This window comes from Dasypus novemcinctus, chromosome 1 (genome assembly GCF_030445035.2).
Source record: "Dasypus novemcinctus isolate mDasNov1 chromosome 1, mDasNov1.1.hap2, whole genome shotgun sequence".
NCBI classification, from domain to species: domain Eukaryota; kingdom Metazoa; phylum Chordata; class Mammalia; order Cingulata; family Dasypodidae; genus Dasypus; species Dasypus novemcinctus.
The window spans coordinates 123,354,414-123,367,068 of record NC_080673.1 but is presented as its reverse complement, the minus strand read 5'-3'; the positions used below and the strand labels follow the sequence as shown (position 1 = coordinate 123,367,068).

Here is a 12,655-nt window from a genome sequence, read left to right as displayed (position 1 = left end):
AGAGACATGAATCTGTCAACAGTCTGTCTTAGAGGGTGTTTTTTTCCTCCCACTGAGAACAACTTTATAAAAGCTTAAAGTCTCATGTTTCTACTCTAGTACTCTTCTTCATGTCCTTTAAATTCCATAAAAGTCATTTTGGTTTCAATAAAATGAACAAAAAAATGTTCAAGAGAGGTTATTTGCTTTGCAGTTTAATCTCTGAAATCTGAAGAGGCTTTCATATAATACATATAATTAGAATCTAAGGTACATGTCATAAAAGCATTATTCACGGAAAGACTTGACTGGTCTTGGACTAGAACCAACCATCTGGGTGAGGCCTAAAACGAGTTTTTGAACACATTCCAATATGCTGTTTCCCCTAGATGTTAAAACAGGTAAAGCACATCTCAATGCATTTTTCAATGAATTTTGTGGCTTAGCACATTCAAGAATAAAGTGTTTTACAGCCTGATTCAGAGACTTGTCACCGAAAACACCAACATACCCTTTATCTATTCCATTTCCCTATTTATAAATCAGACTCCTTTCTACTATCAAATTTCTGTAAGAGATTGTGATATTATTTGTAAAAAATCAAAGGCCTCTTGAGTATGCAGATTCATTTTATAAAATAAACTAAAAAGACTGAAATACATAAATCAAATTTCAATTTACACATGCAAATCCAATTTCTTTTTATATATTTCAAAAGAATCCCCTAAACTCATACCAGCCCCTTAATTTAGTATGACTTGGCCTAAGGTTTTTCCAGAATAGAAAATGCTCTGGGCTTGGGAGATTGGTGACCAACCTCCTTTTCCTTATTATTTACATGGTATATTACCAGATTACAAAATCTTTTAAGGAAATTTACTTTTACTTTAAAATGTCTTACCACTTCCAAGCAGTCGATGATCTTGGTTAATTTATCTTCAGGTAAGTTCTTCAGCAAGGATACACTTCAAAATTAAAAGAAAGGGTTATTTAACCCTCCTTCCTGAATTAAACTATAAATACCGACATACACAGATTTTAAAATCTTTACATGCATTAAATGTATACAAAGTACTTTTTCCAAAGCAAATTTCCAAATATACCATGTGTAAATAACTGAATTTCAAACAAATGGGAAATCACGTATGTACAAACAGACGTCTATAGGCAAATAAAAATAGCAAAACACTAGAAAGGAGGGGGGGAGGGAAATCGATCTCTTTGGGGAATTTTTTCTTTTACATTTATTGTTGGTTTTCAAAGTGAATCACATCCAGAAATGTGTCCTTCTCCACATCTCAGCATCTCTTTTATTAGCATGGGCAAGGAACTCTGTTTCCAGTGGAGGGTCAAATTCACCTAATCCTTGTAAATTACATAAAGGCTGAAACGCAGGGTGGCATGGGAATGAGCATGGAAATTATCTTGAATTATTATTCTTACTGTACTGTCTTTTAAAATTACTAGTAACCAGATGCATGAAATAGAAACATTTTTAAAGATAGCAATAATACACGGAGAATGAAATACAACACCGAAACCTATTATTAAAATAAAATCAGAAATTTCACTCCAACCATCATGATTAAACTTTCAAGTATTTCCTTCTACTTTACCCCAATTCCAGTCAGGACTATAAATAACTTCTGTAAGATAAAAGGTTCTTTTCTACCATTTAAAACGTAACAGTCCTAAGGAACAATAAGAGATGCTACTCCCAAAACACATGACTGGATGTAGTTTTGGAAAAGATGGACAGCTCCAGAATGACTCCTGCCCATATCACTCACAAGCATGAGACCAGGAGAGTGTCTACATAAGAGTATCTGCAACAGAATCATCCATAACTGCTGAGAAAAAAAAAACAAAACAAAAAACACCCTGAACACAACCCCAACAGCAGAATGGAAAAGCACACTGTGGTACAGCCATGTAATGGAAACTCTATACCAGGAGGAATGAATGAACTGACCAACATCAATGAATCTTAGGAAAAAATACTTAGGGAAAATGAATTATAAAAATAACACCACTTTTCAAAAATCAAGCTAGATTCAAAATTACTAAGAAAAACAAGGGAATTTGCTAACTTTCTGTTCCTCAGATTGGGCAGCAGCTTCATGGGATTTCACTTTACTAATATGTTTTATAACTTACATGTGTACTACCTGTCTTCTTTTATGTATAGCACATGCTTCATAGCAAAAAATGTAAATGGAAGAAGAAGGAGCTCAGAATATATAATAATTTAAAAAAAGGAAATGTGTTTCCCTGATCTACCTATTGATGAGATGGTAATTGGGCAAACTGAACGTGCCATTGATTGATACACGTCCATCATGAAAGTTCTCCTTCTGGTGCAAATATGGGATCCATAATTCTTGTGAAAACTCTCCCCTGTAATCCTATCAATTTTGGGGTGGGTTGGGACAGAAATAAGGAAAACTTTATTTGTTTTCTGTCTGTGAAGGTAGAGAACAGGTTTATCTTGTTCACCATTGAATCCACAATGTTTAGTACCTAGCAATAAGTATTTCTGAATGAACAAATGAATGATATGGAGGGAAGGAAAGAATCAAGGTGGGAGAAGGGTGCAAGGAAGTGAAGGAAGGAGGGAAAAAGGAAAGAAAAGAAGAAGGAAGGAAGGAAAATGTATTAGTAAATTATCTAAGCTTCTACTAAGATAGAACATATTAGACTCCAAGTGAATGAACTGCCCGCCTGGTGATTTGCATTTTAACTCTGAGACATTCTAACACAAAACCTTGGGCACTGGTTTGTTTATTTCTTATTTGCCCTTACATAAGTGTGGCTCAATAGCTTTAAATGCTGACCTGTGTTGCTCAGTTGTTGAATTTTAAGAGCACCTATATTCAAGTAGACCCCACAAAATGATGCCAATGCAGTGACTGGGCATATTAATAAGGCACTGTTTGTCATTATTGCAGCTCTCTGCCAGGAGGCATGCTTGCCTCTGAAAGATCGATCAGTAAGATTCTATGTGAGAAGTCAGCCCGTGCAATGTTCTACTTATTAACAATGCACTCATCTAATGTTTATTGAGCCTTCATTATATGCTAGACACTGTGCAGTCCTAAATAATGTTACTTATCATACAAAATCAATAGCTTTTCAGGTTAGTTATGCAATATAAAAGCATTATGCTTAAAATGAATTTAGAATTTTTTTGGAAATCATATGATGTGTTTCTATTACTACTAATTATAGACAGCGTTATATTACAAATATGCATCACATTTTCAGAGACTATCAAAAATTCCACAGAGGGTAATAAGGAAGTGATACTCTTTTTTTGTTTTTAATGTTCAACTGGCTTTTGCAGTTAAATAGGCATGTAAGTTGTTTTCCTAAAATCAAAGTGTCCAAGCTATAATTGATAATGGTGCAAGCCACAAAATACATGTGTTTCAAGGATACATCATCATAACTAGTTAACATTTCTGACAAATTAATTTGCTACAAATAATAGTAATTTTGAAGATTATGCAAATAAGAAAAAGAATGTCTTAGGTAAAGTAAGGAAAGTAAAATGAATTAATTTTAATATGATATCAGGCAAAGCATTATAAGAAAGTTTATTTTTTGCTATTCAATTCCAAATCACAGACTGTCTTTCAAAGTCAGTTACCAACTAAGCGAATATTTCAGGATTTTTTGCACATTTTTAAAAAATTTAAACACTCTGACTCCATCAATTCAAGGGCAAAAAATAGAGAAATAAATCAGTGCAGAGGTCTAAATGGAATTAAATATAATTTTTTTATATATAGTGGCATTTATTGCAAAGCAATACCTTTGTTCTTTAGTTTTAGTCATATGGAAAATGCTTAAAAGCAAGAAGCTGTGGAAAAAAAAAATAACTATTCTGATAAAATGTTGGTAAAGGTTTGAGGAGCCAGCCAATATATTTTATGGGTTCCAAAGCTGAAGTTCTTTATTTTCCAAAATCAATCTATCTACAATATAAATACACAATCTTTTGCTCTTTCCCCCAATGTGTTTTTCTTACCTTCTGAGGAAGTTTCTGTACTGTTCATCTCTAGCTTGTGCTGTCCTTCTCATTATATTCTGGAATACCTCTCGATCTAGTGCCCAAGTTTTAACATTGGTAGTAGCTTTAGAAAGATAAAATAATAGTAATAAAAAGACAGTATTTAGCTCCAGTTTTAAGAAAACGTTCCAAAATACAACAGTATATTAATTAATGAATTTCTTCTATATTCTCATAAAATGATGTTTTGGGGAAAACACATTATGTAAGTATGCAAATAGATATTAAATATGCAAGCAGATATTATAAAATCTCTTTTGGCTTTGAAATATACCATGATTTGGGAGTAGGTAGCAAAAATTTCTCTTTCTAATTATGGTTTTCTTAGAATGATATTAAAATTCATTTGCAATTTCCAATTGCATATTACATCATTGGGATGTACTTCAGATTCATGCTGTGATACAAGAGAAAGCCAATCAGTCTGTAGCTAATTCAAATAGTGAAAAATTCACAAGCAGATAATTGAAATTTAAATATATCTGTAGGTTGTATATTTTTTGTTCCTTTAAATACTGTTGTTAAAGAGAACTAATATATCTTAAGGATCTCTATGGTTACTTTTGTGTAAAATGTATACAAATCAATTTTAAAGATACTGTGGGAGAAAGTGTTTTGAGAGAGAAAAAAATTTAAGACATTAAAGGCAAGCATAACATTAGGAAAGGAAGACGAGCAGAAGTAGCAGCTTTAAAGAAACTAGATGAAATTACGGTTGTGAGATAAAAAAGGAGTAATGAGAGGCTTCAAAATACATTAAAATGCAAAGTGCTGCTTTATCAAACTTTAGAGTGAATTAAAATCACCTTGAAATTCTTACTAAAAATACAGATCTCTGGGTCCTATCCCTAGAGATTCTGATTCCAATTGGGAATGGAGTCTAGTAATCTGCATTTTTATCAAATACTTGAGCAATGCTGACACATATAACCTAGTCCCACATATTGAGACTAAATAATGCATAAGAAAATTCAAGATTAATATTCTATGGCCATCTCCATGTATAAGGTCAATGAAAACTGGAATTCCAAGAGGAACTAATCCCAGAAGTCATTCATAAAAATTTTCATTAATCCAATTTATATCCCTTTTGATATTTATATATTTTCATTAGGTTAATTAATTTTTCTGGCTTATAATATAGTCAGAACCTTGTGGAGAATAGAAAACAAACATTCTGGATGAACCAAAGGTAGATGTCTACATGATTAAAAATGAAGTTTTGGTTAAAGTCATTTTCATATTTCTATTCAGATTACTGATGGAAAGTTCTTTGTAACTGGAATCATTTATACAAATGCTTCAATATAAACTATACTTTTATAAGCATAACATTTCCCTTAAGAATATATCAGGAAAAAAAGAAAACAAAAAGACTGTAAATCAGAAAGTAAGTTACTTAACTAGATTATATTTACCACTGTATAATGATTCAAAGATACAGCATTTCATCTTCAGTTACCTTTCACAGAGGCAGTCCTTGTACAATTATATAAAATGGCTAGTTCCCCAAATGTGGTCCACATAGGGATGGATGACAATAATTTCTCCCCTTGAAACACCTCTAGGTGACCCTCTATTAAGTAGAATTTGAGAAAAACACAAATAATCAAAATTTGCCTAGATTTCACACATTAAAAAACTAAAACAATCAGAAAGCACACAAAGCATCCAGGTACAGTATCTAATGCTTCTCATTATAATACAGTGTCTAAGAATGCAGAATTTGATACCAGGTTGCTTCAGTTCAAATTCTAGTTTTGAACTTTGACAAAGTTACCTCTGTGCCTGAAATTCCTTATGGATAAATGGGGATAATAATACCCACTTCATATGGTTGTTGTGAGAATTTAGTGAGTTTTTTTTTTTTTTAAAGATTTATTTATTTATTTATTTAATTCCTCCCCCCCCCCCCCCCCCCCACCGGTTGGATGTTCTTGGTGTCCGTTTTGCTGCGTCTTGTTTCTTTGTCTGCTTCTGTTGTCGTCAGCGGCATGGGAAGTGTGGGCGGCGCCATTCCTGGGCAGGCTGCTCCCTCTTCTCACGCTGGGCGGCCCTCCTCACGGGCGCACTCCTTGCGCGTGGGGCTCCCCCACGCGGGGGACACCCTTGCGTGGCAGGGCACTCCTTGCGCGCATCAGCGCTGCACACGGCCAGCTCCACACGGGCCAGGGAGGCCCAGGGTTTGAACCGCGGACCTCCCATATGGTAGACGGACGCCCTAACCACTGGGCCAAAGTCCATTTTCCGTGAGTTATTATAATACAGGTAAAGAACTGAAAATAATGGCTAGCACTTAGTGAATGCTATATAGGTCAGCTATTGTTAATATTATTGTTAGAAAGCTCTTTCACTGGATGGTAGATGGTGATTTGTTTAAAATTCATTCTACACCATGAAAAGCATGGTGCATGGTACTTTTTTTCTCATAGTGGAGCACACAATGACTGCATATCTTGAAAACACAGCACAGCTGTTGACATTGATAGAATGACAACTTGTCATAACTGCTAACACACTGGCTCTAGAGTCAGACTGCTCTAGAGTCCCTGAGTTCTGGCTCCACTAGTTTTGGGGTGTGTGATCTTGGGCAAGTTACTTCACTGTATCTTAGTTGTTATCCAGTCCTTATAGGGCTATTGAATAAATAAATGGAATTCACAAAGTGAGAGATTAATGCTTGGCATGAATCTTTAGAAGGCAAAGATGCAGAAAATCAGATCAGCAGGCAACCTCTTTACAATTCCTTTGTCCTGGCAAGTCGCTCTTCTCTGCCCTTCCAAAAGAATGCAAACAAAATCTTACCTAATCAAAATCATATGCAGGGAAGCAACTGTGGCTCAAGCAATTGAGCTTCCATTTACCAATACAGAGGACCCAGGTTCGGTCCCCTGGACCTCCTGGTAAAAAAAGAAAAAGGCGTGCCAGACCTGTGAGGAGCACAGAGGCACAGGCCCCCACGCCGCAAAGCAAAGCACCAAAAAGATGATGCGACCAGATAGAAAAAATCATATGCAAAAAGGTCCTAAATTCTTAAAGGAAGAAAAATTGTTTAAGTCTTCAATTTCCTTGAGGAATTACAGTCTTCCCTCCTACCAGTTCACCATTAAGGAGCTCTGGGTCATCTCTGTCCATTCCTTCATTCAACAAATCTCATCTGACTATCTACATTGTGCCAAGAACTGTTCCGGGTACCAGAGAGGCAGAATGGACAAGACAGAAAAGATACTTATTCTGATAAAACCTGTGTTCTAGAAAAAAAATAAAATGTTTAGCTCCAAGTCCTACACATAAGAGATGCAATTTAATAATTTCTCATTACAACTAGATTCTATTCTATAAAACCACTTTGCGGTACTGTTGAGTTAATATAATTGATCTTGCTAGATTTCAAGTTTTTTTTCTAACTGGTTATGGCTCATGGGACTTGAGCTGTACTGAAGAACTATATGGAATATAGAAAGTTTAAGCTAAATATGCTTTTATTATTTGCTATTCATGCTATAGTCTAAAAGGGAGACATTTTTAATTAATTTAATTAATTTAATTTGCTCAATCAGATAATTAAATGAGGCAATTCAGTCTTTAGGTAACATAATAATTAATTCAAATAAAAAAATTATCCAATTTTCATTTCTATATGTGCTAAAACCCTAATCCCAATGGCTATTGAATCTCCTCTCTCCCCAAGAAGAAAGATGCGCTGACATGAGTTTCTCTCTCTCCTAGAAGGTTCAATAAATATTTATTGACATCATGATCTATCTTCTTCTCTTGCCATAATGCTCTAGTATTGCTAAAGTAGAAATGAAATGGCTAAGAGACAATTTGCAAGGGGGAATAATTGAACTGGATCATCTCTGCCTAAAAACTTGGAGGCTGGTTAAATTCATTCACTATTTGGGAATAGCAACTTCCTAGGAATGGCTGTATAAATTAAAAGGTGCCAACTGAGATGTATATGGCAAATAATATACCAATAATTATAAAGTTGACATGTTTAAAGAATTAAAATATATGGAAAAATCTTATATATGCTATAAATAGAGTAATACACATTTATTAGTTTGGATTAGTAACCTAAGGTGTCAAGGAGACCCAAATAATAAAAGTATTGTTTAGAGAATCAGGAACTATAATGAAAAGCAATCTCAGGTTACCACGCCATTTGGGTAAGCCAGTTTAACTTTTTCCCCTAAAACTCCAAAAGTTGGGGCACATTTTGAATTTGACAGAGCATTCAATAACCTTAGGCACTGTTCACATAATTTCTTGTTTCTATAGCTTAAGAAATAAACGACTAGCCAGCGTAAGATCTGTACATATTATATGCATCTCAGAAACAAATCGTTTGCCTATCTGACCATTATGATACTCCCAGCATGTAAACATGTTTAAATGAACATAAATGGAGAAAACCATTTAAGTGGTTCTAAAAGCATCAGTTTGAATCTTAAGGCATTTCATTTGATATGTCACTTGGTTAAAATGTCTAAATTATCTTTGGAAATCATTGGTATATAACTGAAATATTTGATAGAACCATCAAAATAACAGTTTGTCAACATAAGCATCAGGCTTTTGAATGGAAACTCCATTTCATGGTTGTTGAATAACTGGGATTGTGATCAAAAGTGTGGAGTCTTTGGTCAGACTGCCTAAGTGTACATTTTACCTCCATCAGTTATAAGCTGTGTGGCTTTGGGTTAGTAACTTAACCTCTCTGTGACACATGGAGTAATACGGAGATATTAACAATCCAGCATTACAGGGTGGTGAGATGAAATGAGATCTCTCTAGTAAGGGGTCAATAAGATGACTCACATACAGAAAACATTCAGTAAATATTAAGTATTATCCTCATCATGATTAGATCAACTATGTTTCTCCAGTTCATGAATTCAATCTGTTATATTTTGTATAAATAGAGTAATTGGTGGTTGCTTTTACAAATGTTTGGAAAAAATGTTAGACAACAGGCAAAATATTTGTTAATGATAACTGGGAAAATCTGCAAAACCCACCAGCCAGCACGAAGATATGGTTGCCTGGTTCTCCTTGCTTAATAATATAACTCCCTTGCTGATAGTTTCTCCCATACATGCATTCCACCATGTCTTTGATCTGCTGAGGATCCAGTCTCTTCAGAAATTGATTTTTATTAAGGGCATCCATAATGAGCTTCTTCTCACTGGTGTAATGAAAAGAGATGTTAGCTACAATGAACGAAATTCTTGTTTTGCTATTTAGAGGCACTTTATTCTGATTTATAATATTACTACCTACATACTTCCTACTTTCAGGGAGGACAAGCATTTTTTCTAGATCCACCAAACACTTTGCCCTTATAATTACCATATGTTACATGTAAAACATTTGCAAATGTTTTTTAATATTTCTCTAGTCATCATTATTACACTGAAGTTGGTATCATTCCTAATTTTCATCATCACAAATGTAGTATCTCTCAAGATCCCTAAATGCCCTAAAAGTGGATACAAGATTTTGAGATGCAAAGTAAACCCAGTTGATAGAAGTTGTATTAAGGGACAGCAGCATAGTGCTATTCACTGATGTATGCTTGCAGGTCAGTGCCTATGGCACTAGTTATACCTTATTTTAACCCTCACTACTGCCCTATGAAATAATTACTATTCCTATTTTGTGCATAAGCAGACTAAAAGATGAGAAGCAACTTAGCCATCATAGAAATTAAATCTAAGTCTGTGATTCTGAAGTCTGTGCTGTTTGCATTCCACCACATTGCCTCTCCTGAGGTGGAGAAGTCCGTTCCCTTGGAGCTCGTTAGGTCTTATCGGACATTAAGGGCGATGATGTTAGCCAGGGTATGCCTAGGCTTTTATTTCTAGGTATGTCTAGACTAGACAGATCTACATTTCTACTCTCACAGCCTATTCATTCTTCAAATCCAAGATCTACCTTGTTGATAATCCTAGAACACTCTGCTTTCTTTCCGAAAGGAAATAGCTCAAAATAGTTACAGAATTTTCATTATAATAAATTTCAAATGTTTTAATTAATACCTTTTATATGTAGCTGACATAGCATTACTGAGCTGAAAGAAAAGGTGCCTTGTAGGCCAACAGGTCCAGTCAGAAATTTTGCACAATACATTTATTCTCACTCCTAATAACAAAATGATTCATTATAGTAAGTTTTTTTCTGTTTTTCTTACAAACTCTCTCCCATCATTAACATTACTCTTTGACAACTGTCATCTTTTCTAATACAAAACATTTTCAAACACAAGACAAAATTTCATGGCATCAGATACTTCCTTCCAGACTCCATTTATCAAATAAATAATTAGACTACATGAAACAAACTCTGCTCCTGCAACATAGGGGTTCCTTCTTTCTTACAGTAACTCCTTCAACCCCAGACCCTTCTCTGAGTACCTTTGAGAACTTCCTCCCTCCTTCATCTAATCTATCACCAGGCCTTGTCAACTCTATTTACAAAATATCACTATTATCATTTTATTTTCTATTGTCAATGACATTACCCCAGTTCATCTTGAATCATATCACCATAATAATCTTGCTTTAAAAAAAAAACTGACTTCATCCTGACCCTAGTCTTCCTTTATCTACTAAAACTGACAATTTGTTCGATTACTATATACTGAGAGCATAGCTTTGCTGGTGCTTTTCTTTGTACAAGTGGTACAGCAGTGAACAATAACAAAAAAGCTTACTGACCTTTCAGGCTAGCATAACATCCTACTCGATGTTTCTTCAATGCCCACATACCCCAATTTCCTAAAGTTATGTTCCAAGAAATGCCATTTCTTTATAAATAAAAATGGGCTGAGTTTAAACCATTTTGGAAATTCATAGTACACAATTTACAGGTTCAAAGATGTCTTGCAATAAATTAATCTGTTTAAACCAATGTTTACCAAACCTTATGCCTTTCTAAATATATTTTCTCTTTTTTTGGCTTAATGTCTATCAACATTCTATGGGAGTATTGAGAAATTACCTTTTGCCTGTAGGAAAAAATAAAAATTCCACAATTTAGTATTTAGCATATCCCACCAGCAAAAATTACATTACATGGTGAAATATTCAAAGCTTTCCTCTAGAGATCAGGAATTGGACACTTTAATGAGACACTGAGACAGAAGTCCAAGCAAATTTAATAAAGCAAATATGAAAAGAAATAAAAAGAAGAAAAAAGCAAAGAGAGAGGAAAAAATATAGAAGATATAAACACAGGAAAACAAGAAGTAAAATTTCCTTCCTTCCAAAAGCAATGATTGGATATGTGAAAAATTCAAAAGAAAGTATAGTTAAGCTGTCAAAACTAATAAATGATTTCAAGCATCTCAATGAATACATGTTCAATATACAAATTCAACTGTGTTTCTGTATTCCAGCATAAAAGAATTAGAAAATGAATTTTTATAGACATCATTTATAAAAGAATGACAAATATTAACCATAGGGGATTATATCTAACAAAGGTGTGTAAGACTTTTACACATAAAAGTACCAAATTGTTTAAAGAAATTAAAGAAAATCTAAATAAATGGAAGGTCATGGATGGACAGTCTAAATTTTTTCACCAAGCTAATTCTATTCAAATTGACCAGGGTCAACAAAATCCCAGTTACCATTAAAAAATAAAATAAAATAATGAAAATTGACTAGTGATTCTAAAACTCATATGGTCATTAAAAGGCCCAAGAATGGTCATTACAATGTTAAAGAAGAAAAGGAAGAATAAAATTAGAAGATTTAAAATTATAATAATTAGAGAATACTGTTGGCATAGGAACAAACAAAAAAAACTTTTGTAATAGAATAGAAAGCCCAGAAACCAACCTAGACATATACAGATACTGATTTATGATAAGAGTTGTACTATAAGGGTATAGGGGGGTGGGGACAGACATCATCAGAAAATACACACATTAAAAAATGCTCACCCTTGCTCATTATAAAGGAAAAGCAAACTAAAGTCACAATGAGATACCACAACATACTCACCAGAATGACAAAAATGAAAAAGTGTGATAATATGGAGGATGTGGAAGAACTTAACACTCATACATTGCTGGTAGGAGCATTAATTTGGAAAATGGTTTAGCAATCCATGTTAAATTTGAACATACATTCGTGTAGTACTTAGCAATTCCACTTCTAGGTTTTGGCTAATCACAAGAAAACCCAAATGTCCATCAAGGGTAGAATGGATAAATAAATTGTGATATAATCATACAATGACATATTATAGAGCAATGGAGACTAATAAACTACTGTGTACAATGGCACAAATGAATCTCACACACAGAATAAGCAAAAGAAACCAGACTCAACAGAGCCCATACTCTACAATTCCATTAATATAAAGTTCAAAAATAGGCAAAACATAATCTATGATAATAGTAACCCAGATAGTGGCTACCTGTGGGACCAGTAACAGGTCAAGATTGGAACAGGGGATGAGGGAGTTTCTGGAGGTCCAGCAACGCTCTATTTTCTGATCCACTGTGTAGTTACATAGATGTGTCCACTTTGTAAAAATTCATCAAGGGGATCGCTCATGATTTGGAAGCTTCAATAAATTCATTTAAAA

At 34.2% G+C, this 12,655-nt stretch overlaps 1 protein-coding gene across 2 annotated transcripts in view; it reads right to left on the bottom strand.

Moving 5' to 3' along the window:
- The window catches only part of PRKG2 (protein kinase cGMP-dependent 2), a 90,950-nt gene that overhangs the window by 58,454 nt on the left and 19,841 nt on the right, over window positions 1-12,655 (bottom strand). For both annotated transcript variants that reach the window (XM_058296519.2, XM_058296520.1), the window contains exons 3-6: window positions 9,076-9,242; window positions 5,514-5,627; window positions 4,010-4,115; window positions 881-944 (exon numbers count right to left, since the gene is read on the bottom strand). In XM_058296519.2, the coding sequence (XP_058152502.1) occupies window positions 881-944; window positions 4,010-4,115; window positions 5,514-5,627; window positions 9,076-9,242 (451 nt within the window). The remainder of the gene's footprint in view (window positions 1-880; window positions 945-4,009; window positions 4,116-5,513; window positions 5,628-9,075; window positions 9,243-12,655) is intronic.